The following is a 23,736-nucleotide window of genomic DNA, read 5'->3' on the forward strand; positions in this document are numbered from 1 at the left end:
TTGCTATATTCGCTGTATTTATTAAACAAATAAGTATTATGATAAAACGTAAAATTATTATTGAGTTGAAAGAAAAATTTTTAGATAAACTTTGTCAACCGCGTGATCTACATGAATTGAAAATACTGCAGAAACGTTCACAAGTCTGCAGGTAATACTTATCATTTCCAATTATTGTTTCAATTTTTAACACATTGGTTTCTTAAACTAAAAGTACTTTAATAGCAAATAATTTCGTATTTAATTTTTTGTTAAATTCTACACAAAACAATCTTACAATTGAAAATACTTTTCAAATTTAATTTCTAATTAAAGATTTTGCTGAAAATGTATAAGAAAGCAGTGTTGATGAGGAAAAAAAAGAATTTTAAATTTACTTTATAAAATTTGTTTAGGTCAAACGTAATAATCTTCCTGATGTTATTTTGTATCACAGCGATAGTTGCAGTTTTATCCCCATTTACAAAAGGAAAGGAAATAACTCTTCCTTTATCAGGATGGCATCCCTACACACTGGAATCTAGAGCTTCATTTTGCTTGACATATTTATTTCAAACAATTGCTATTTTAATGGCAGCATGTACATCAGCTTGTGTTGAAGGTTTGGCGCTAACAATTATACTTCAAACTTGTGCACAGCTGGAAATAATATCTCATCGACTTCACCTACTTCCCAGCTTACAGAAAAAGCAAAATTTTGATTATGAAAAAAGACTTGTTGTAGATTGTATAAAACATCATACACATATTTATTCGTAAGTTTTTTTTTTAAATAGAATTAACAGCACCTTGTAAAAATAAAAATCAAACTTAGAAATGCCACAATTAGATTGGGAATTTTTATGAAATTAGTCCACAACAATCCGAATTCTTTATTGACGCTAATTAAAATTTCGGACTGATTTCAGATTACATACAGACAGATTAAATATATACATACAGTTCGGATTAGTTCAGAAATTGTATGAAAACAATCTGAAAATGATACGTATTAGTCATCAATAAGTCTGAATGAAATGATAAATCTAAGATATCAGTCCGAAATTGATATGAAATAAATCCGTAATTATCCGTTAACAATTTGATTTTAGTTATATCAAAAAACAATCCAAAATGAGACCAGAATAATACAGAATTTTTATGTAAACTATCCGCAAACAGTAAATGCAACAATCCGGATTAAGTATTTGGCAAAAAATGAATCTGCCATAAGTCCGTAATAATCTGATATCTTTATATGGAAAATCTGGTATTATATCTGGTATTAATTTGTAATTAAAATATTCTTAGGCGAAATTCTGATCTATATGATTTGGTTTTATTTAACTTACAAGTAATACAATCCAAAATGAGTCCGAAATTAATCGGATCATACACAATTAATAAATGCAGGCCACTGATTACACAACTTTTCCGACTATTTCCGACTTTTCTTTCAGAAATACGACTTTCTTCGACTTATTTTAATAAAATGCGACTTTTTTTACATTAAAAAAATTTTTTTTTAAATAAAATACGTTTTTTTAGTATAAAATGCAGATCTTCTTCAGATCTTCTTTATTTCAATTATTTAACAAACTTTTAACTAAAACTTATCACTAAATAAATTATTTTTAATAATTTTATTGAAATTCATCACAAATTCAATAATTTCAAATAAAATTACCAGAATTTCAATTCAAAATCAATTAAAATTCAATTATTTTCAAAATTTTCAATTCAAAATTAATTATTATCAAAGTTTTAAATCAAAAATCAACTGAAATTGAGTTATTGTCTAAAATTTCAATTGAAATTCAATTATTTTCAAAAATTTCAATTCAAAATCAACTAAAATTCAATCCTTTCAAAATTTTCAATTCAAAATCTTTTAAAATTTAATTATTTTCCAAATTTTCAATTTAAAATCAACTAAAATTTAATTATTCTCAAAAATTTCAATTCAAAATCAATTAAAATTCAATTATTCTCAAAATTTTCAATTCAAAATTAATTATTGTCTAAAATTTCAATTCAAAATTTTAAATCAAAAATAAACTGAAATTGAATTATTGTCTAAAATTTCAATTGAAATTCAATTATTTTCAAAAATTTGAATTCAAAATCAACTAAAATTCAATTATTTTCAAAAATTTTAATTCAAAATCTTTTAAAATTCAATTATTTTCCAAATTTTCAATTCAAAATCTTTTAAAATTTAATTATTCTCAAAATTTTCAATTCAAAATTAATTATTGTCTAAAATTTCAATTCAAAATTTTAAATCAAAAATAAACTGAAATTGAATTATTGTCTAAAATTTCAATTGAAATTCAATTATTTTCAAAAATTTGAATTCAAAATCAACTAAAATTCAATTATTTTCAAAAATTTTAATTCAAAATCTTTTAAAATTCAATTATTTTCCAAATTTTCAATTCAAAATCTTTTAAAATTTAATTATTCTCAAAATTTTCAATTCAAAATCAACTAAAATTTAATTATTCTCAAAAATTTCAATTCAAAATCAACTAAAATTCAATTATTTTCTAAATTTTCAATTCAAAATTAATTATTAAAATTTTAAATCAAAAATCAACTGAAATTCATTTATTGTCTAAAATTTCAATTGAAATTCAATTATTTTCAAAAATTTTAATTTAAAAGATTCTCAAATTTTCCATCGAAAAATTTTTGTAATTTAATAATTTCAATTATAACTCTCTGGAAATTAAATTATTTTTAACTATTTTTATAATATTCTTTAATAATTCAACTTTCTGAAACCATTTTTCAATTAAAAATGGTTCTCAAATTGTTGTATTTTTGTCCGTAATTTCTAATAAATTGTTTAGTGAAATCTTAAAAAAAAATTTAATTAAAAGTCACTTGAAGTTCAATTAATTTCAAAAATCTCAATTGTAAATCTATGAAAATTCAATTACATTTAAAAAATGTTATTTAAAATTGTTTGATAAATTATTTTTAGTTCTGTAAAATTTAATTATTGGCTGAAAATTAACAAAATCTTTTGAAATTCAATTATTTCCAAAAATTTCAACTTTAAACTTTTCAAAATTATTATTATTTAAAATATAATTTTATTTAAAAATCTGTAAAATATTTTTGTTAAAATAAAAAAAATAGACTTTTTCGACTTTTTTGGAATATAAATCGACTAAAACGACTTTTTTTGTGCCTTTAAGTCGATCCGAGGCCTGTAAATGCAAAAATCTGACTTCGGATTAGACCTGATTAATTCCGGTTTCACTAGTTACATAAATCGGCAAAAATTTTTGGAATTAGCTGTACTAATTTCGGATAACAAAAACCTGACAATAAACCGGACTATTTTTTGGACTAATTTTAGATTAGTCCGAAATTTTTATCAACAGCAATGAATTGTTTTCAGATTAGGAAAAGAATTAAATGATTTATTTGGGTTGATAATATTTGTACAATTTTTTACATCAATGATTAGTCTTTGTGCAATTGTCTATCAATTATCGAGGCTAAACATGTCTAATCCAACATATTGGAGGATGGTAGCTTCCATTAGCAGTGTGATAACACAGAGTTTTCTTTATTGCTTCTATGGAGAGAAAATTATACAAAAGGTGAAGATCCACTAAAAAAAAAAGTTTATAGTCTAAAAATTTTAGCCCTTTAGCTATAATTAAAAATCAAAAATAACTTAAACATAACTTTATTGTCAATAAATATAAGAATGCAAATCAATAATTCTTTTACAATACAAATTAGAGTACAGCAGTTGCTGATGCAGTTCAGCAGATGAATTGGATTAATTTAACGAACAGAACAAAAAAAGATCTTCTAATCATAATGACACGAGCTATTCATCCCATAAAATTAACTGGTACATCCGTTGCTGTAATGACCATAAAAACATTTGTAAAAGTTGGTTTCATCAATTTTAAACAGAATTTTAAAAAAATAATTTAGATCTTTAAAATTATGAAATAAAAAACGGATTAAATATTTTGCCATATATCACTTTGCAGATAATAAAATCAGCTTATTCAGCGTATAATCTTCTCAAAAATGCTTAGTACTTCTAAAAAAATATAACTGTGACTAAACGGAGGCATTAGTATACTACAAATTGAAAAAGGTTTCTATAAAAAAAAATTCTATGGAAAAAAAAATTATTTTATAATAAATTATTATATTTTATTTTCAAACCTTGTGTAAAGAAGCTTTTTTAATCTAAATTGCAAGTATTTCTCAGAGAAAAGTTGAAAAAAATTTTTTGTTTGACGATTCAAAATCAACGGAAGATAAAATGAACTTTGTGCGCATTATTTTGTAAGAAGGTAATTTTTCTTATGCATAGATCGAAACATAATTATATAGGTGAATTTTTCTGCAATACGGATTCCATGAGAGAAAGAGTTTATAATATTATTGATTGTCAAAAGGGTGCAGTAAAAAATGTCGTTACTTGTTTCAACCCTCTTATAGATGGAAGTACAGAATTATTTATAAGTAGAGGGTTTCGAAAAATTTTATAGAAAAAAAAAATATCACGCACTCTTTAAGAAATCTTTATAGAGAGATGATAATAAAATATTTCCCAGTACTGTACTTTCAATTTTTATTTTTATTTTCACATTAGACTAAATATTTTACAAATTTCGAAGTAAAATATAAAGACAACTTTCTGATTAATAACTTTCCAATAACGGTTGAAATAGCAAAAATTAATAAAAGATGCTTCATCAAAATATAGACCAAATCTACACTGGTGAAATTTCATTCACACTTTTTTATATATTTGGAATGTGGCAGCCAATAACTTGGAATTCAAGATGGAAAATTTGGTTGTATCAAATTTATTCTATCTTTATGATTATTTTTTATTTTTCATTCTCAGTATCATTGTTCGTGTATCTTCTTCGTGTATCCGATGATATGAATATTTTTACAGAATATTTATATTACTTTCTTTACAGTGTTGCTATTTTTATTAAACAGCTGAATATTATAGCTAAACGAAGAACGGTAATTGAATCTAAAAACAAACTTCTAGTTAGCTTTTGTCGACCTAGAGATTTTTATGAATGGAATATACTTGAAAAGTGCTCAAAAGATTGCAGGTATAACTACAATTACCTAAGTTAAAAATAGAAAAAAAAAACTGTTAAACTTTTTTGCTTTCGCAAGAATTTCACCACCCAAAAATATTTTTTCTTTCTTAATATCTAATTAAAAAAACATTTACAGATGGAAAATTGTTATATTTCTAGTTGCTTTTAGTATAACTGCTGCAACAACTTCAATGTCTCCTCTATTAAAAAGAAATAATCTAGCTCTTCCATTAAAAGGATGGTATCCTTATAATTTGGATATTAAATCAATGTTTTGTTTTACATATTTTTATCAAACAATTGCTGTTTTAATGTCAGCTTACATAATAGCTTCAGTTGATGGATTTGCATTAACTTTAATGTTACAAATTTGTGCGCAACTTGAAATTTGCATACATAGACTTCAATCACTTTCAAAAATGTCTGCTAAAAAAAATTCTAATATCAATTTATGTCTACAAGAATCAAAAGTTTTGAAAGATTGTATGAAACATCACACGCATGTTTATTCGTAAGTGATAATTATATAAAAGCAGATAAATTTTTCCGTATAGTTAGAAAAAACTCCAAACTTGATTCAAACGTCGGTAGAAAATAACAGAACAGATGCAATCAATAAAATTTAATAATGTGAAATTTTATAGCTTGGGAACAATGTTAAATGACTTATTTGGTTTGGTTATTTTTGTACAATTTTTTGCATCAATTATAAGTATTTGTGTTATTACTTATCAATTAACAAGATTAAATGCACAAAATCCGACGTATTGGATGATGGTAGCTTCTGTAGGTTCTTCATTGACACAGACATTTCTATATTGTCTATATGGAGAAAAACTTATTCAAAAGGTGATAAATATTATTGTAATCGTCATTAAATAAATATATTTTACTATATATAATAATTATATTTATAATAAAAATTAATTTCTCAAATTTGAATCTATTATATAAGTAGAGTACAGCAGTTACAGATGCAATTTATGAAATGAATTGGACTGATTTTTCAAATAAAACAAAAAGAGATCTTGCTGTTATGATGATGCGTACAACGAAACCCATACAATTATCTGGTTCATCTGTTATTGTAATGTCAATAAGAACATTTATGAATGTTTGTATATTTTTGTATCTGAAAATATTTCTAATTTTTTTTTTTGATCTAATTTAGTTTTGAAAATTATTTCTCCGCTCGTTTTGAAAAAAAAGTGTTTTTATAGAGTACACTTTTTCTTGATTTTCAGATCATCAAATCAGCTTACTCTGCATACAATCTACTTGGAAACACACAATAAATTGCAGATATAATCTGCTATTTCCATAAAAGACTAAATTTTCAATATCCTTAGATTTGACATTGTAGACTTCAGCTGAATTTTTTTTAAGAATATCCAAAAGATGAAAAAGTTATTATTACTAATTCAGTTTTAAATTAAATAAAGTATTAATTTTCTAATTTAAAAAGGAGTGCAATTTTTTTTTTGTATTTGAATAAATTGTACTTTATGTAAATAAACATCTTGCACTGTATGAGAGTTGCTGAAAAACTTTACTGTGAATATTAAAATAGTCTACTAATTAAATTGTTTCCAGCAGTCACGGAAGAGTGAAGGGGGAACTCTGCCTGAAATTTTGAACTTTCTGGATGAAATCAAAACAGGTTAGAATACAAATTAATCCAAAAATTTGACGATAATATATCGAAAATGATTCTGAAAAAATGAGCAACAATCTTAATTTAGTTCAATTAAAAAACATAATTTGAAACGAGTCTAGAATAATTCAGCGGAATTTTAAGTTAGAAAATCAGTAAATAGTAATCCGGATTTACTCAGGTTAAAAAGCTTAATCCAAAACGTTTACGGAATAGTTTTTGACTGCATTTTATAAATAGCTTTACCTTCATAAATTTTATTAATTTTTCCTATTTTTTATTTATTTTTTTTTAAATTTGTATATTGTCATTTCTGCATAATTCTGTGTATTTTACATTATTTTTTATGCACCACATCGGAATTATATTTTTTTTATATTTTCTATTTGCTATATTTTTTACCTGTTACATTTACAAAATGTTATAAATTTTTGTATTTTTTATTTAAGATATCTTTTTGTATTTATTTATTTGTTATTTTATGAAAATGTCTTTTTGTTTTTTTTTCTTATCAAAGAAATATTATTTTTATCTCTCATATACGTATGTATTTCTTTACTTTAAACAAACGAAAAATTATTCTACTTTTTTTCTTTTCAGGTATAACAAAGGTCTTCATTTGTACAATTTGGTAAAATGTTGCATCTGTAAAATTATTTACATTTTCATGTAATTATACATATTTAATTAATTCATACAATCAAAGATGGCAGATAGGCTTTCAACGTTCCTCTAATGCCATTGCCTATCCAGAGGTATATAGAGATCAGTGATATAATACCTAACTTCGTATAAAAAAAGATTTTTTAACTGAAACAACTGCAGCAACATCGCTTTGGTCTTAAGACCTTATAGCGGCAATTTTTCCATCCTCGCTCCCCTTCGGAACATATCGTTAGTGAGGAGACTAGCCAAATCATTTTTCTATGTCTTCTAATATAATTTCGTTGAAAAGTAAATATTGCTTTAACATTGGGAATATAGTCTTTCATGGATCCAGGCATCCCAGTCAGCTTAGACGACTTAAGCGCAAGTTTGGAGAAACTGCAGCTCTGGGGTATCGTCTATCTTGTGGGGGAAAAAAAAGAATCACAAGACATTCTATGCTATCAGAGGCGTTTTTCCATTCTTGATCATAAGCTCGGGGACTCCATTTCGGCGGAGGAAAAGGGTTTTGAACGCAGTAGGTCTGTCTTGATGTTAGGCTTATGTGCAAATCAACCGTGGATGACCGGTTCAAGAATAGTCCTCCCGTAACCCATCGCGTGTCGTAAGAGGCGACTAAAGAGGGATTTTTGAACGCATTACGCCTGTACAATTGTACGGGTGGGTGACACTTCGATGTGGAAGCAGAAATTCCACACAAAGCCGTCCTTACTAACTCTCCAAGTTCCATTGGAGTGTTATTTGGGTCAGGCGGACTGCAAGTTACTGCTTCTCCACATCATTGGGCACCCTCTTCTGCACTCTCGGGAGGTCTATTTTGTGGGGAAAAATTAACTATAATAATCTTGGTATTCATTCATTCATTCACTTATTACGTCCGGACCCTTGCTGGGTTTTCGGTGACAGAGAGAAGAACAAGTTATGGAGAGAGAAAGATATATCTTTATTTTGCAAATGAGGGTTCGCTTGACCTGCAATCTGTTAAAGAGGATTAATTAATAACTCTGAGGACCCAGGTAATTTATTGCTTTCTCCCTTTATCACGTGAAAAAGCTATAAAGAAAGTCTAAAACTGAAAAGGTAACGCATACCTTTCTTTCTTACACCAAGGAATATAACATAAGTACTTCTTTGTTTAACATTGCGTTTCTCTATCTAGACGATTGAAAATGGCATAAGAACATCATCGTCTAAAATCTTAATCTTCTTCCTTTTTGTTTTAAAAATAAAAAAAATATTCATATATCTGTATATATTCATTTTAAAAATAATTATTTATTATTTCATTATTGTATAATAACTTTATTTGCTACATAACTGAAAAATTAAAAAAAGCGATAGTTTTCAAAAAGACTTTTTGAAGTCTTCATTTCTTTATATCTACTATTCATTAACTGTTTATAAACATGTCAATTAAAATTAATATTTGAAAAGAAAAAATAACCATGGCTATCTTCTTTTAAATTGACGTTAAACGTTCCTTTGTTTTCTAAATTCTAAAAAATAATTCTGCACAGTACTCAGAGCTGTGAGAACAGCAGTCACGACTTCGAGCAAAGAATTTATTGCTACATTTGTAGTTCTGAATAATCTATTGGCAACTAATATGAAACGAAACTCTGTTTACAGTCAAAAAAAGTTGTGATTATTTTCTGCAGAGCATTCAGTGCTGTGTGGAGAACATTCAGAGTTTTGAAATTTAATTTTTTGGTTTACACAGTAGCCAGTGCTATGAGAAAAAATACTCATTGCTTTCAGATTTTCTCCGTGTATATTCCCAGTAATAATATTAACAGAGTTCTATTAACACAAGATTTAAAAATTAAACATTCTCTAAATGACACTAGTGAAAAGAAAATAATTCGTACAACTGATAATAATGTGAACAAAATTTCACCACATGAATATTTAAAAATGAAAAAATTTTCTAAGTAAAGAAAATGATAAAAAGGTAAATCGAGCAATTAAAGAGAAGGGAAGAAAAAGGAAGGCAAGGCGCGAAGTTACATATGAGCAGAAAATAATAAGACAGGAGAATGAGAGATTGAGAAAACGTAATCGTAATAAAACAGAAATAAAAAAGAAAGAGCGCAAAAAAAAAAAATTATCTATAAAAACTGAAGATGGAAAGAAAATACGCAAGGATAAAAATTTGGTATGCAGAAAAAGAAAAATATCAATGGAAACTCAAGATGAAAAGAATTAGGTTTTGTTGCGCAATAACTTTCTTGGATTGAATAATTAAATTCTAATCGTTATGATTTACAATCACAATTCGTGTAAATAAAATTTCGGTAAAATTGAAATTCTATTATTAAAATTCGGTTAAAATAAATTTTTTTTTTTAAATAAACAGTTGGATAAAGCGAAAAATGCAGTAAAAATTCGTTTAAGAAAAAATTCTATTAAATGCAAATTTTAAGAAAAAAAAAATCGGCTATAAGAAAATTCTATATAATTTTTTTCAAATAGAAATAAAGAACTTATGAAAGAAAAATAAAAATTTTTACTCTTGTTTTTATTAAATAGTTTATTGCTATACGATTTACAGTTAAAATTAATTGTATAACAGCCACAATGCCTATCGTCGACTTATCGAACGAAATATCTTATCAGTTGCGTGAGATTCAATATAAATTCTATTTCATTTGGATACTCTATTGAAATTCATTATTGATGTATTTTCATAACAATTTTAATGAAAACGTGTATATATTGTTAACAATTTTTTTTGTTTTCCTTTTTTTTTTTTAATAAAAACACGATATCGTTTATAAAGTAATTTTAAAAAAAATTCAATTAAAAAATTATCTATCTTCATTAACATTATTTCAATATTATTAAAGTATTTTTTTTCAATAATATTTTTAAAAGAAAAAAGTCCATGAGCTTTCAATATAAAAATTAGTTTTTTTTCAACGCTTTCTTCATTGGAGAAATGATAAAAAATAGTTTTAAAAATTTGTATTCACTTAAATTGTTGTAACATCATTTGTTGACTACTCTTAACTTTTTGACTATTATTTTTTTTTTAACATTAGTATGATTTGTACAAATTTTTACAAAACTTACACATGCGTTTTATAAGTGAGCCTATTAATCTTAAAAACAGTTTTGATATTGTCTTGTTCTATATTATTATGAGATATCGCTGGAAGGGGAATTCATAATTATCTGTTTAACAGAAACGAAAATATTATAATGCGAAAAGTAGTTTTTTTTTTTGAGAAATTTGTAATTTTTTCGTTTTTGGTAAATACGTTCATTGACAGTCAAGTTGTGAACACAATATAAGAGATCTGTACGCAATATGCGATTTTTTCCATTTTCCATTAGACATTTTTCAAAATCTAAAATTCTGAATTGTCAAATTTTCTCAAAAAAAAAAAAAATTTTGTAAATTTATAATATTGTCAATTAACATGGTTTTGTCATTAATAGAAACACTTTTTCAAAAATAAATCAGTTTTAGGAAAAATTTATTCAGAATTTAAGATTTTAATTTATTGTCTTCCGGAAGAGGATTTGTTGCAGGAATACATTTCCTTATATATATTTTCTTCATTAAAAATCAATTATTAATAAAAAAGAAATTAATAAATAGAAGAAATGCCTCCTTCCGTTTTAATAAGCGTAAATTCGGGTTTTTTTTTTCTTTTTTGCATTATTATATATAGATAAAAATACTGAGTTTTTTTTTTAGTACGCAGAATCAAATCTTAAAAATGCAGTCACATTTTTTTAATCTTATTCTTTTTTTTTCTCTCTAAGAATAAACTTTCAAGAAATAAAAATTATTTCGAGTCTAACTTCTCATATAGGGATAATCGTATTCTTTTAAAGGTACAAAAGTTTCTTTAATAGATTGAGGACTTGCCCATCGTAAAACATAATGTGGCCCACCGGCTTTATCATTTGTACCAGACATTCTACTACCACCAAATGGTTGTTGTCCAACAACCGAACCAGTTGATTTATCATTTATATAAAAATTGCCCGCTGTATATTTCAATTCATTTAGCGCTTCTTTTGCCCAATTTCTGGAAAAAAATGTTTAAAAAAATTATTAATATTTCGATTTTAGAATATATAAAATAATAATAGTTATATATAAAAAAAAATTCTTACTCGTCTTGTGTGAAAATTGCTCCAGTGAGAGCAAAAGGCGTGGAAGACTCAACCAATTTCAATGTTTCATCTAATTTTGCATCTTTATAGACATAAATAGTGATAACTGGTCCAAAAATCTCTTCAGTCATAATTTTATCATGAGGATTTTTTGTCACAACTATCGTTGGTTCAATGAAATATCCACATCTATTTGAAATTTAAAATTAATTTTTAAAATTACAAATTTATGCAATAAAAAAGAAAAGAAGAGAGAATTTAAAAAAATACATCAGATAAACAATCGAAACAAAAGTTAGTTCAACTTAATTTTGAAATAAAAAAGAACAATGTTTTTAAAAGTGTGAAGTGTTTTGACTCGTCCGTCGGATTATTTCTTAAAAATAAATATAGTAAACAAAATAACTTACGAATCATCGAAACCACCACCAGCGATAATTTCTAAATCTGATGATTGTTTCGCATGTTTAATGTAGCCAGAAATTCTGTCAAATGCTCGTTTGTCAATAACGGCACCAATGAAATTCGAAGCGTCACGAACATCGCCTACTTTTAATTTATTTCGAACATTGACGAGGCCTTCTTTAATCTGCACAAAATTGTATTAATTATATAGGACTTGTAATTTTTTTTTGCTTAGGTTGAATTTTATTAGATATTAATTATTTTTTAGATGAATTTTTATTTTTCGAATTAGCATAAACAAATTTTCTTTAAACGAATTCTTACTTAACAGAATTTTTAGCTTTTGTTATTTGATTGTTATTATTATTTTTTTTTTTTTTGTTATTTTCTTCAAACAACGACTCTTCATTTCTCCGAAATTCCAAATTTCCAAACAAACAATAGACAGAAAGATTTCGACACAATTTTTAAAATTCATAAATCAGAAATTATCAACAAAATTGTGATTGGACAATTTTTAAAATTGTGCCGAAATCAATTTTTTGTTCGATCAATTGGATTTTCGGTTAAATAAAAATTTTTAAAATTCTTTTAACAACAATTCGTACAATAAATTTAATTAGTTGATAAATATTTTATTATTATTAACAATTTATTAATAGAAAATAAATAAAATTTATTAATTCCTTAATAAGAATGTTTTACAAAAATATTTTCAACAAATTTTTCTTTTTAAACCACCGAATTAAAGTGAGACAAATTTTCAAGATTTCAATTCAGTTTCAGTACAAATTTTCAAAAATAATTTAAAGTTAAATTAAAAAAAAAAGAAAATTTTGATTTATGCACGTACATTATTCGAATTCAGAATTTCGGAAAATGTTTTAAATAATTAAATTTTCAAAGAATTTGATTAAAATATTATTGAAAAAAGAAAAATAATTTTAAATAAAAATTTGTGAAATAATTGAATTTCAGAAGATTTTTAATTAAAATTTTTAAAATAATTGAATTTGGAAAGTATGATTAAAAATTTTTAGAAATAATTAAATTTCACGAGATTTTCAATTGAAACTTTTATAAATTTGAATTAATGGAATTTTTACAAATTTCAGACAATAATTAAATTTTAGAGAATTTTCAACTGAAATATATTCTAAATAATTGAATTTTTATGGAGAGATACACTTAAGATTTTTAGAAATAATTGCATTTTTTGAGATTTAAAAACTTTTAATTTTATTGTAAATATGAACATTAATCAAAAAACGATTTAAGTAATTGAATTTTTGAAAAATTGGATTAAAACTGTTGAAATAATTAATTAAACAAAGAACTATATAAATAAAAATGTGGGAAAAAATTTTTCAATTGAATTAACACAATTAATTATTTAATTACTAATTGAATTTGGAATTGTTCGAGTTGGCAGTAATTAAAATTGAGAAGATTTTAAATTAAAACTTTCAAATATTTTAATTTATAAAATTTTTTTTACAAACTGTAAAGAATAATAGAATTTTAGATTTTGTTTAATTAAAAAACTCTTTATTTCCCCAAATTGTTGAAATGTATTAAAATAATTTAAAAAATTAATTTATCGAAGAATTTTAAATTACATTTTTAAAAATAATTATAAATAATAGAGAATTTTCAATTAAAAAATCTTTTTAAAAAATGAATTATCGATTTTTGAAATTTTCAATTAAAATTTTAATAAACTTGAAATATTGGAATTTTTCAAAAATTATATAAACAAAAATTTAATTTTTAAATAATTTATATTTGAAAAACTTTTTATGTAATTTTATTTTTGGAAAACTTGATTATAGTTATTAGAAATAATTAATTGAAAAAGAAATTGAAATTAAAAATACCTATTTTGTAAAATTAATCCAAAAATAACGTTAACCAAAATTACTATTTTGTAACATGAAAAAATACGTTAATCCGATATGATCTAGTTGCAAAAATACCTATTTTGTAAAATTAATCCAAAAAATGACAATATTAAAAATTACTGTCTTGAAACAGGAAAAAATACGTTAATCCGATATAATTAATTTGAAAAAGAAGTTAAAAATTTGAGAAATAATTGAGTTTTGGAAGAGCAATAGTTAACATTTTTGGAACTAATTGAAATTCAGGAGATTTTTAATTAAAATTTTCGTAGATATTTTATAAGCTTTAAACAATAATTAAACTTTGGACAATTTTATATTGGAAAATGTTTTAAATAATGGAATTTTCGAAAATCTTGATTAAAATTATTAAAATTAAATTATTCAACAATTTAAATTTTAGATAGAAAATTTAGAAATAATTGTATTTTTTAAGAGTTGGAGTTAAAATTTTCAGAAATAATAATTGAATTTCAGAAGAATATTAATTGAAACTTTTTATTCGAATTGATGAAATTCTTTTAAAAACTTTAGACAATTTAATTTCAGTGAATTTTCAATTAAAAACTGTTTTAAATCATGTAATTTTCGAAGAATTTGTTTTAAATTATTGAAAATAATTAATTTTGCAAACAATTCAAGTCAATATATTTTTTTAATAATTCAATTTTAGAATTAATTAAAAAAAAAGTCGTGAAATCCGAGGCCTGTTATTGAAAACCTCTTGAAATATTTTCATTAGGGTCAGGGAAAAAATTTTAATTTTTTCTGGAAATCGGAGAAAAACGAAATAATATTTTTGTGTCAACCTTGATAAAAGAAAAAAAAAACTCTTACCTTACTCCAAAGAGATTCTGGCACGTACATTCGACTGCAAGCGGAACATTTTTGTCCATTATATTCGAAAGCACTTCGAATTGTTCCCATAACAACAGACTCAACGTCTGCGGTTGGATGAACAAAATGATAATTTTTCCCACCACATTCGCCAATGAGTTTTGGATAATTTTTATAAATATCAATATTTTTGCCAACTTGTGACCAAAGTCGATTAAAAGTTGGCACTGAACCAGTGAAATTAATTCCTGAGAGATAGGGCGATGAAGTGATTGTATCACCAAAATCGGGACCTAAAGCGGGTACAAAATTCACGACACCCGGTGGTACACCAGCTTCCCTGCAGATTTTAAAAATAATCCAATTGGAAAGTAATGCCGTGTCAGATGGTTTCCATAAAACAGCGTTACCCTGGTGAAAGTAGAAATAATTTTTAATCAGAAATTTTTTAAGTAAATAGTCTATTGATAAAAGAAAATGCACACAGTATAATAAGAAAAAAAATGTCAATATATTTTTGAAACAATTTTTTTTTCTACTCTTTTGAGTAAAAAATTATATTTAATAAAAGATTTTTAATTTTATATGCAAAATAATATAAAAATTAATAAATTTAATCCACTTGTTAATAATTTTTTTTCTAATTTTTATTTTATCGAAATTACTTATATGAAAAAAAAGGAAAGAAATTTTTAAACTGATGCTTTTTTAAGAAAGTTTTGAGCATTCAAAAAAAATTTTTATTTCCGAGAAAACAATTTCAAAGCGGATCCTATCATTTTCAAAATTTAGTAAGTCGCTTTTTTTTAATTTTGAAAAATTAACAACAAAATCCTAATCATTGACCCGAAAAACTTCAAAAACTTTAAGTTTCGTTTAAATCCAAAGCATTTTTACATTTTTGTAAAAAAAAATATTTTATATTCATATTCCACCATTTTTTTTGTTTTTTTTTCTAAATTCTGTCATCGGATTATTTGTGATCAGCAGAAGAAATCGGATTCGTTTTAAATTTGTTACTCGGGGGTTTTTGGAGTCGATGATTACGAATATTACCTCAGATTTTAAGGGAAGGGATCGATAAAATTTCAAGTCATCGAAATTAATGTTGTTAAAGGGTGTCAATTTTTTTCTGACATTATTTTGGATCTAAAATTATAGTAAATTATCAAAATTAAAACAAAATTTTTTTTGACCATTTTAGAAATTTTATTTTTTTTAAATGTTAAAAATTTTAAAAATCCATACGATCGATTGTTCAGAATCATGAAAAAAGCCTATAAAAAAATTACCGATAAAAAATAATAAAAATTATAGAAGAAGTTGAATTTTTAAGGAATAATTGATTAAATTGAAACCAAACATGCGCCAGAAGGTGGTTTAAATAAAAATGAATTGGCACTTAAAAATTCTTTTTGATTATGGTTCTAAGATGAATAAAAAAACTTTTCTCAATAGGTTTTAAAATCAGCTTACGTGCCCAATTTAAAACAAATTGAGTTTTAAATATTTAAAAATAGTATTTTATGAGGAACCAGAATTTATTTAATGTATACTTATATGCGTATAGATAATAGATGTTTTAGATTTGGGTTCATATAAATTTATTAACAATGAAGTTATTTTCTTGTTTCGTTTTTATATTTATGCATTAAGAGTGTCGAATGGTATCTGAAATTCTTTGGCAAGAAGAGAGCTTTAATTATCGCTCTGAACGTGAAATAGTATTGATTTTAAAATACTTTTTTCTCGAAACACGAACACTTTTAACAAAATCAGCCAAAATCCTCATCTTATTAATTTCCTAAATCCAAAAGACTGTACGAATCCATAGAAAAACATGGTTGCAAAACAAAAAATAGAAAAGTAATCTAATAACAGCTGCGACTTTGTGCGCCCTGCATGCTGCTGCCATCTGACGGCGGCAGGAGGTAATGTACCTGTCATTATCTTACTTTTCGTTTTGCAATCGTGTTTTTGTATGGATTCGTATAATCTTTCGGATTTAGGAAATTTATATAAGATAAGGATCTCTAGCTGCTTTTGTAAAAAGTGTCCGTCTTTCGAGAAGAAAGTATTTTAAAATCAATGTTTATCATTTTCACGTTTAGTGCCGTTTTTATAGAGCGATAATTAAAGGTCTCTTCTTGCCAAAAAATTTCAGAGATCATTCGACTCTCTTAAATAAATTTTGTCACTCTTAAAATCGTTCTTTTAACATTATAATTTAATTTTTTAAAATCGGACACAAACACTACAGCAATATAATTATTTATATATAAACTTGAAAATAAGTAATTATATTATCATTTATTACAGTATTTATTAGATTAAATAAATTCTGATTCCCCATAAAACACTGTTTTTATATAAAAACTCAATTTTATTTAAATTGGGCACGTAAACTGATTTTCAAAACTATTGAGAAATGTTTTTTATTCATCTAAGAATCATAATAATCAAAAAGAATTTTTAAGTGCCAATTCATTTTTATTTAAGCCACCTTCTGGCGCACCGTGGGTTTGGTTTAGGGGTAACAATTTTGTTTACAAATTTTTTTAGAATCTGAAATCATAATTCAATATGAAAAATGAAAAAAGTTATTTTTAATAAATTTTGCTATTTTTTTATTTTTCAAAAATTTTATTTTTTCAAAAATTGAATTTTTTCAAAATCCATACGATTGATTGTTTAGAATCTTGAAAGAAGTGTATAAAAAAATCAGCAATGAAAAATAATAAAAATTGTGACAGAAGTTTAAATTTTTAGTTTTTGAAAATTTTGAGTTTTATTTTAAAAATTATTAATAAATTAATTGTTTATCAATTTCTCATAGTATATTACAATTTTAAATACTCAATATTAACTGGAAAAAAAATTGACAACCTGAAACAGCCTCAATTTTGAAAGGTTAAAATTTTAGCAGTCCCTCCCCTTAAAAGTTTTTTGAAATTTCAAAATGGCGCGTCCAATATGGCGTAAATTTTTTTTAAAATAATTAGATTCACTTGAAACTTGTTACTACGGGAGTTTTCGGGGTCGCTGATTACGAATCCGATGTCAGTTTTCAAAAATTCAAAATAGCGGATCGAAGTAATTAAAAATTAATCCGATTTGCCTGAAATTTATTACTTGATGATTTTTGTAGCCACTGAATTCGTAAATATGGCTTCGTTTGCCTATAAAACAAATTTCGATAAAATAAAGATTTGAAAAATTAAAATTTCTTGTAAATTTTCCCTTCTTTTTCTAAAATAACAATCTATCATCTCATATCGTTAGGAATCATTTAAAATAAAATAATAAATAAATAAAACTAAAAAACCGAATTTGATAGTAATGCGAACCATAAGAGCAGGTGTATAGCTAAGATTACCGCCAATGGCGGTGAAATTGAATGGAGAAACAGCGGCGACGAAACCATCCATTCCGCGATACCTCATTGAATTTAATGTCTCCTTTGGATTCTCAGATATTGGTTTATATTTGAGTGCATCCTGAAGAAACCAACTGTGAATTCTAAAAAAATCAATTAATTCCGCGGCACTGTCAATTTCAGCTTGAATCATTGTTTTACTTTGTCCCAGCATTGTCGCTGCATTCAATTGTTGTCGATATTTGCCAGCCATTAAATCAGCCGCTTTTAGCCAAATATCAATGCGATTTGAAATTGGTACTCGATCCCATTCTCTTTGAAATTTTACAGCAACGTCAATGGCTTTTTTTATTTGTTCACGCGATGCTTGATAATATTTTGCTATTTTGCGCTGATGATTGTGAGGCTGAAACATTTATTTTTTAGATTTATCACTTAGTAGAGGTTAAAATTTTTTTTTTTTTTAATTATATTAATTTTTTGTGAAAAAAAATTCTGTATAAAGGCCCTAAAATATCCTCAAAACTGAAAAACGATTTTTAATTTTTGTAAAAACCATCTTTTAGTTTTAAGCCTCTATCCTTTTTAAAACATAAAATTAATCATTCAATGAAAATTAAAAAAGAAAATAAAAATTTTTTTTTTAAATTATAAAAAAAAAGATAGAAATTTAATTTGATATCAATGAGAATAATAATAATTAATTATAAAAATTTACCATAACTTGATAAGCGCAATTATCGGATTTAAATTCCTTGCCCCCGATGACTAGAGGAATTTCTTCACACTCTTTACTCATTTCATCGAGTGTTTTTTCTAATTCGACACGTTCTTTGCTGCCTTTTTTGTATGACAAAATTGGCTCGTTCTTTAATGGGAAATCCCTTGTATTGTTCACTGATACCACGGATCCTATCCATCGTGTTCCTCTAAATAAATAAATATAAAAGAAAATTACATTTTTTCTATATACATTCACGATAAGATTCATAAAAGAGAGCTACTGATATAAATTTTATTGAAATAAGAATTTACGAGGTTTGTACAAGATTAATATTATCAGCAATAAAAGAGTAAACTTGACTCTCAAGAATGAACTTGAGATATGATCTTTAAACATTTTTATAGAGAGAAATTTCTATTTATATAAAGAAAAAAGATAAATATCTACAACTTTGTAGGTAAAAATAAAATAAACAAATGTTTTGAGTAAAAAAAACGCTTATAAAACTTTACATTCAAAAAAAATTTTATTAAAAAATATTTTAAAAAATTAATATCAAATTAATTGTTCTTTATTATTGTACTAAAAAATATATTTAAAAAATTAATATTTATAAAAATTAATTATTTTTATGGAATTAATTTACAAAAAATTTAAATTTCTTTTTCATCGATTGGTAAAAATTATATAATAATAAAATGCTTGGTCTGTCCTTCTGTCTTAACTTGAAGTTGGCCTTTTCTGATTGCACGTGTTTTTTTGAATAGTAATCTTATGACGTGTCAAATTTTGACAATTCTTTTTCTCATTTTTGCCAAAAATGTATAATTGTGTTTCCAAATTTCGGAATAAGTTTCTTTAAAATTCCAAATTCGAAAATTCAATTCACGAAGCTGAAGTACACAACGTTTACCAACGAAATTTTTTTTAAAGTTGTATATTCATTCAAAAATTGTATACAAATACAAAAAATTTATGATGAGAAAAATGATGCGCTAGGAAATTTGGTACAAGATAGTAATTTGAAAAAAATTTATTTTTAAAAAATAATTTTTAAGGTACCAGGGGCCAACGAATACCTATTAAATATTAATTATAAAAACACAGGCCTCGAATCAACTTAAAGAGACAAAAAGTCGTTTTATAAAAACTATAAATAAATAACTATAAACTATAAACTAAAATTCAATTATTACCCGAAATTTTAATTCAAAATCAATTGAAAATCCAATAATTATCCAAAATTTTCAATTTAAAATTTAATTATTTACCAAGTTTTCAATTTAAAATGAAATAAAATTCAATTATTTTCTAAAATTTCTATTCAAAATTAATTATCCAAATTTTCAATCAAAAATGAACTTAAATTAAATTATTATCCAAAATTTCAATTAAAATTCAATTATTTCCCAAAATTTTCATTTCAAAATGAATTGAAATTAAATTATTTTCCAAATTTAAAATCAAATAAAATTTAATTGTTCTCAAAAATTTTAATTCAAAATTAATTGAATTTTCAATAATTTGAATTTAAAATTTGGAATTTCCAAAAAAAAGTCGATTTGTTTTTTATGTTAACAAAAATATTTCACAGATTTTTAAATAAAATTTTTTTTTTAATAATAATCCTTTTCGAAGGGTTAAAGTTGAAATTTTTAGAAATAATTAAATTTCAAAAGATATTGTTAATTTTCAAACAATTATTAAATTTTACAGAACTAAAAATAATTTATCAAACAATTTTTGGAAAACATTTTTTAAATTTAATTGAATTTTCAAAGATTTAAAATTGAGATTTTTGAAATTAATTGAAACTTTAAGTGATTTTTGATAGTAATGCGAACCATAAGAGCAGGTGTATAGCTAAGATTACCGCCAATAGCGGTGAAATTGAATGGAGAAACAGCGGGGTTAAAGTTGAAATTTTAAATAATTTTATAATTATTAACAATTCTTTTTGATTATGGTTCTAAGATGAATAAAAAAACTAATTTAATTAGTTATAATTATAAATTTTCAAACAAGCAAATAGTTAAAAATAATTGAATTTCCTTAGAGTTATAATTGAAATTATTAAATTTCAAAAAAAAAATTTTCGATGGAAAATTTTAGAAATAATTAAATTTTAGATGCTTTTAAATTCAAATTATTGAAAATTCAATTAATTTTGAATTCAAATTTTTGAGAATAATGAAAATTTATTTGATTTTAAATTTGGAAAATAATTGAATTTCAATTCATTTTGAATTGAAAATTTTGGGAAATAATTGAATTTTAATTGAAATTTTGGATAATAATTTAATTGAAGTTCATTTTTGATTGTAAATTTGGATAATTAATTTTGAATAGAAATTTTAGAAAATAATTGAATTTTATTTCATTTTAAATTGAAAACTTGGTAAATAATTAAATTTTAAATTGAAAATTTTGGATAATTATTGGATTTTTAATTGATTTTGAATTAAAATTTCGGGTAATAATTGAATTTTAGTTTATTTTGAATTGAAATTTTTAAAAAATAATTCAATTTTATTGTGACATTTTTTTTTTTAAATTATAAACAATTGTTAAATTTCATAAAAATTTTAATTGAAAAATAATTTTGATATAATTGAATTTGTGATGTATTTCATTAAAATTATTAAAAATAATTAATTTAGTGAAGAATCATTTTAGTTGAAAATTTGTTAAATAAAACATATAATTTTCATTATTATCATTTAATATGTAATAATATTCTAATAATTTAAATTATTATTAATAATATTAATCTTTAATTTCTTTATAACAAATAATTAAATTTTGCTAGTTTTTATATTAAAATAAATATAAAAATCGTGAAACGATAATTTTTATTCTGAAATTTTCCATTTTTTTTTAATGAAGAATGAAAATTTTTAACTTTGCAAAAACTTAAGTTTTTCAAATAAAGTGTGCACACTGACATTCGAAAAAATATTTTTAGAGTATTTTTTTTTTTTTAATTTAGAAGCATATTATTAAAAATAATTTTTAGCACGTGTATAAATATGAACATATATATATATATATATAATCAGAAAAGTGTGAGTTATTTCTGACATTCTATTTTATTACGTAACGCGTTATCTTTACACTGACCTATACCATTTATATTATCACAGAGTGAAAAAATAAGTAATGAATGACAAATTAGAACTATTAACAAGTTCACTATCGTTTAACGATTACAAAGTATTAAAAAAAAAATTCTATACTATAAAAATAATTAAAATATAATTTTTAATTAAAAAAAACTTTTTTTACCACAATCTCTATATGAAAATACTAAATTTTACACATAAAAATAATAATTATTTAGTCTCTAAATTTGATTTAATAAATTTTTTTCAACTAATTTCGACTAATTTGAATTAGTTACTACATTTCATTTTCATTTAAAAAATTTTTTTTTAATTTTTTCGTATTTTTAAATTTTTAACTAATTCCTAGTAAAAAAAAAATCAGTCCCTATAATTCAAAATTTTGAACTATTATAATTAACATTATAAGTAATTATATAACTAATTATAATTAATAAAAAATAAAATTTATAATAATTAACTTCCTTTTCTCTCTTTTCTCAATAATTACTAACAAAAAGTAAAGAAGTTTGAATTATTAGTTTAAAAAAATTTTACGAAAAAATTTGAAAAATTGTTATAAATTTATTTTTATCACAAATATTTAAAAAAAAAACAAGCAAATTATATTTATATATTCTAAATGACATTACAAAGACTTCAATAATCGATTATTTTCCAATCAATGTTCTTTTTTTTTTTTTTTTTTGCTCTTAAAAAATGTAAAAAGGTCATACATCAGAAGAAAAAAAATAACAGCATTTCGACCTTCACCTATAATTTTCATTTTTCACACGAAACATAACCTCATTGAAAAAATACAAGTATATAATCTAAAAATAGAAATCATTCCCTTTCTCTCCATTGAGCCGTGTCAAATTTTTGAGAACAGCTGATCGAATGGAAAATTTCCATTGAATTCATCTTTTGTCATCTACCCAAATCCAAACAGTTTTTATATGTATTTAAAATATTACCAAATTTTTCCCCATGAACAAAAATTTAAATCAATAAAAATTTTCGATCTAAAAATGAAAAAAAAAATATTCAACGTACCGTAAAATTTTTTTATTTTATTAACAAAAAAAATTTTAACTTTTCGATAACAATGGAAAAAAAATTTGACAGTCACATTATAATGGATATGTCAAATAATCAAAAAAAAATAATTTAAAAAAAAAAATTTCATTTCTACAAATAACAATTATTTTTCTATTCAAAGAAAATGAATTTTTGAGGATTATTGATGATTTGTTAAACAAAAAATTTTGACAGAAATTAAATAAGCCGGTTATAATAGAGAAGATTAATTTTTCAGAGTAACTACTTACATTGGTGTGTTGGCAAGCAAGGATTGTCGACAAAAATTCAACATAATTTCTTGTCAATAATAATAATAAAATATGTAAATAACAGTGAAAAATGAAAAGAAAAATTATTGTCCGGAGATGAAAATTTTTTTCTCGCAACACAAATTCGTAAATAAGATAACGGGAGATAAAACTAGACACAATGGACAGAAAATCCTGAATTAAGCGACCTTGAAGTATATATATTTTACATTCTGGTATTTGTTTTCAATTCCACCAGATGGCAGAACGTTAGTGTGTTTCTTCTCCCTTCCTTTTATGCCAAATATCTTTAGTATTTGATGATATTACACGGAGAGAAATCTGGTGCGATTTACGCATGAGCATGTCCTTAGGAATATAGTAACAGACGCTTTCAAGCAAAAATCCTAAGTGAGCGAGGTATTATTGTATGAGTCTCACCTGATATTCAGATGGAATCTTATGGTTTTTGCTTGGAAGTGTCCATGCTATATTCCTTTGGACTTGCTCATGCGCAAATCGCAGC

The 23,736-nt window shown here is 24.0% G+C and overlaps 3 protein-coding genes across 4 annotated transcripts; 2 read left to right on the top strand and 1 right to left on the bottom strand.

The window, feature by feature from the left end:
- Positions 1-49: 49 nt before the first annotated feature.
- On the top strand, positions 50-4,076 carry LOC127285774 (odorant receptor 45a-like). Its single transcript, XM_051311952.1, has 5 exons — positions 50-151; positions 396-755; positions 3,392-3,596; positions 3,742-3,897; positions 4,002-4,076. The coding sequence occupies exons 2-5, from the start codon at positions 418-420 to the stop codon at positions 4,047-4,049; spliced, it is 747 nt and encodes a 248-aa protein (XP_051167909.1). The 5' UTR covers positions 50-151; positions 396-417; the 3' UTR covers positions 4,050-4,076.
- A 659-nt stretch (positions 4,077-4,735) lies between these two features.
- LOC127285763 (odorant receptor 67a-like) lies at positions 4,736-6,738 on the top strand. 2 transcript variants are annotated; one of them, XR_007843627.1, is made up of 5 exons: positions 4,736-5,096; positions 5,224-5,598; positions 5,732-5,936; positions 6,056-6,201; positions 6,332-6,738. XR_007843627.1 is itself a non-coding variant. In XM_051311940.1 (5 exons), the coding sequence occupies exons 1-5, from the start codon at positions 4,780-4,782 to the stop codon at positions 6,380-6,382; spliced, it is 1,104 nt and encodes a 367-aa protein (XP_051167897.1). In that variant the 5' UTR covers positions 4,736-4,779; the 3' UTR covers positions 6,383-6,738. The 2 variants fall into 2 exon arrangements, 1 of the variants encoding a protein (XP_051167897.1); XM_051311940.1 differs by having other exon boundaries at positions 6,046-6,201.
- A 3,533-nt stretch (positions 6,739-10,271) lies between these two features.
- On the bottom strand, positions 10,272-23,437 carry LOC127285752 (delta-1-pyrroline-5-carboxylate dehydrogenase, mitochondrial). The gene is made up of 7 exons (XM_051311921.1): positions 23,211-23,437; positions 18,773-18,983; positions 18,026-18,460; positions 14,679-15,089; positions 11,946-12,124; positions 11,536-11,724; positions 10,272-11,447 (listed from the first exon to the last, which is right to left on the bottom strand). The coding sequence occupies exons 1-7, from the start codon at positions 23,252-23,254 to the stop codon at positions 11,213-11,215; spliced, it is 1,704 nt and encodes a 567-aa protein (XP_051167878.1). The 5' UTR covers positions 23,255-23,437; the 3' UTR covers positions 10,272-11,212.
- Between the last annotated feature and the right edge of the window lie 299 nt (positions 23,438-23,736).

Source organism: Leptopilina boulardi, unplaced genomic scaffold, assembly GCF_019393585.1.
Source record: "Leptopilina boulardi isolate dan_hultmark-lab unplaced genomic scaffold, ZJU_Lbou_2.1 LbouV2_341, whole genome shotgun sequence".
NCBI lineage: Eukaryota > Metazoa > Arthropoda > Insecta > Hymenoptera > Figitidae > Leptopilina > Leptopilina boulardi.

Bases quoted from the DNA above. Each gene is read 5' to 3' on its own strand.
- LOC127285752 (XM_051311921.1), bottom strand. From the start codon at position 23,254: ATGTTGAATTTTTGTCGACAATCCTTGCTTGCCAACACACCAAT. The intron at 18,984-23,210 runs GTAAGTAGTTAC...TTATTTATTTAG, and splicing joins TTGCTTGCCAACACACCAAT to AGGAACACGATGGATAGGAT. The intron at 11,725-11,945 runs GTAAGTTATTTT...AATTTCAAATAG, and splicing joins GGTGGTGGTTTCGATGATTC to ATGTGGATATTTCATTGAAC.
- LOC127285763 (XM_051311940.1), top strand. From the start codon at position 4,780: ATGTGGCAGCCAATAACTTGGAATTCAAGATGGAAAATTTGGTTGTAT. The intron at 5,599-5,731 runs GTAAGTGATAAT...GAAATTTTATAG, and splicing joins CATCACACGCATGTTTATTC to CTTGGGAACAATGTTAAATG. The intron at 5,937-6,045 runs GTGATAAATATT...TTATATAAGTAG, and splicing joins GAGAAAAACTTATTCAAAAG to AGTACAGCAGTTACAGATGC.
- LOC127285774 (XM_051311952.1), top strand. From the start codon at position 418: ATGTTATTTTGTATCACAGCGATAGTTGCAGTTTTATCCCCATTTACA. The intron at 756-3,391 runs GTAAGTTTTTTT...AATTGTTTTCAG, and splicing joins CATCATACACATATTTATTC to ATTAGGAAAAGAATTAAATG. The intron at 3,597-3,741 runs GTGAAGATCCAC...AATACAAATTAG, and splicing joins GAGAGAAAATTATACAAAAG to AGTACAGCAGTTGCTGATGC.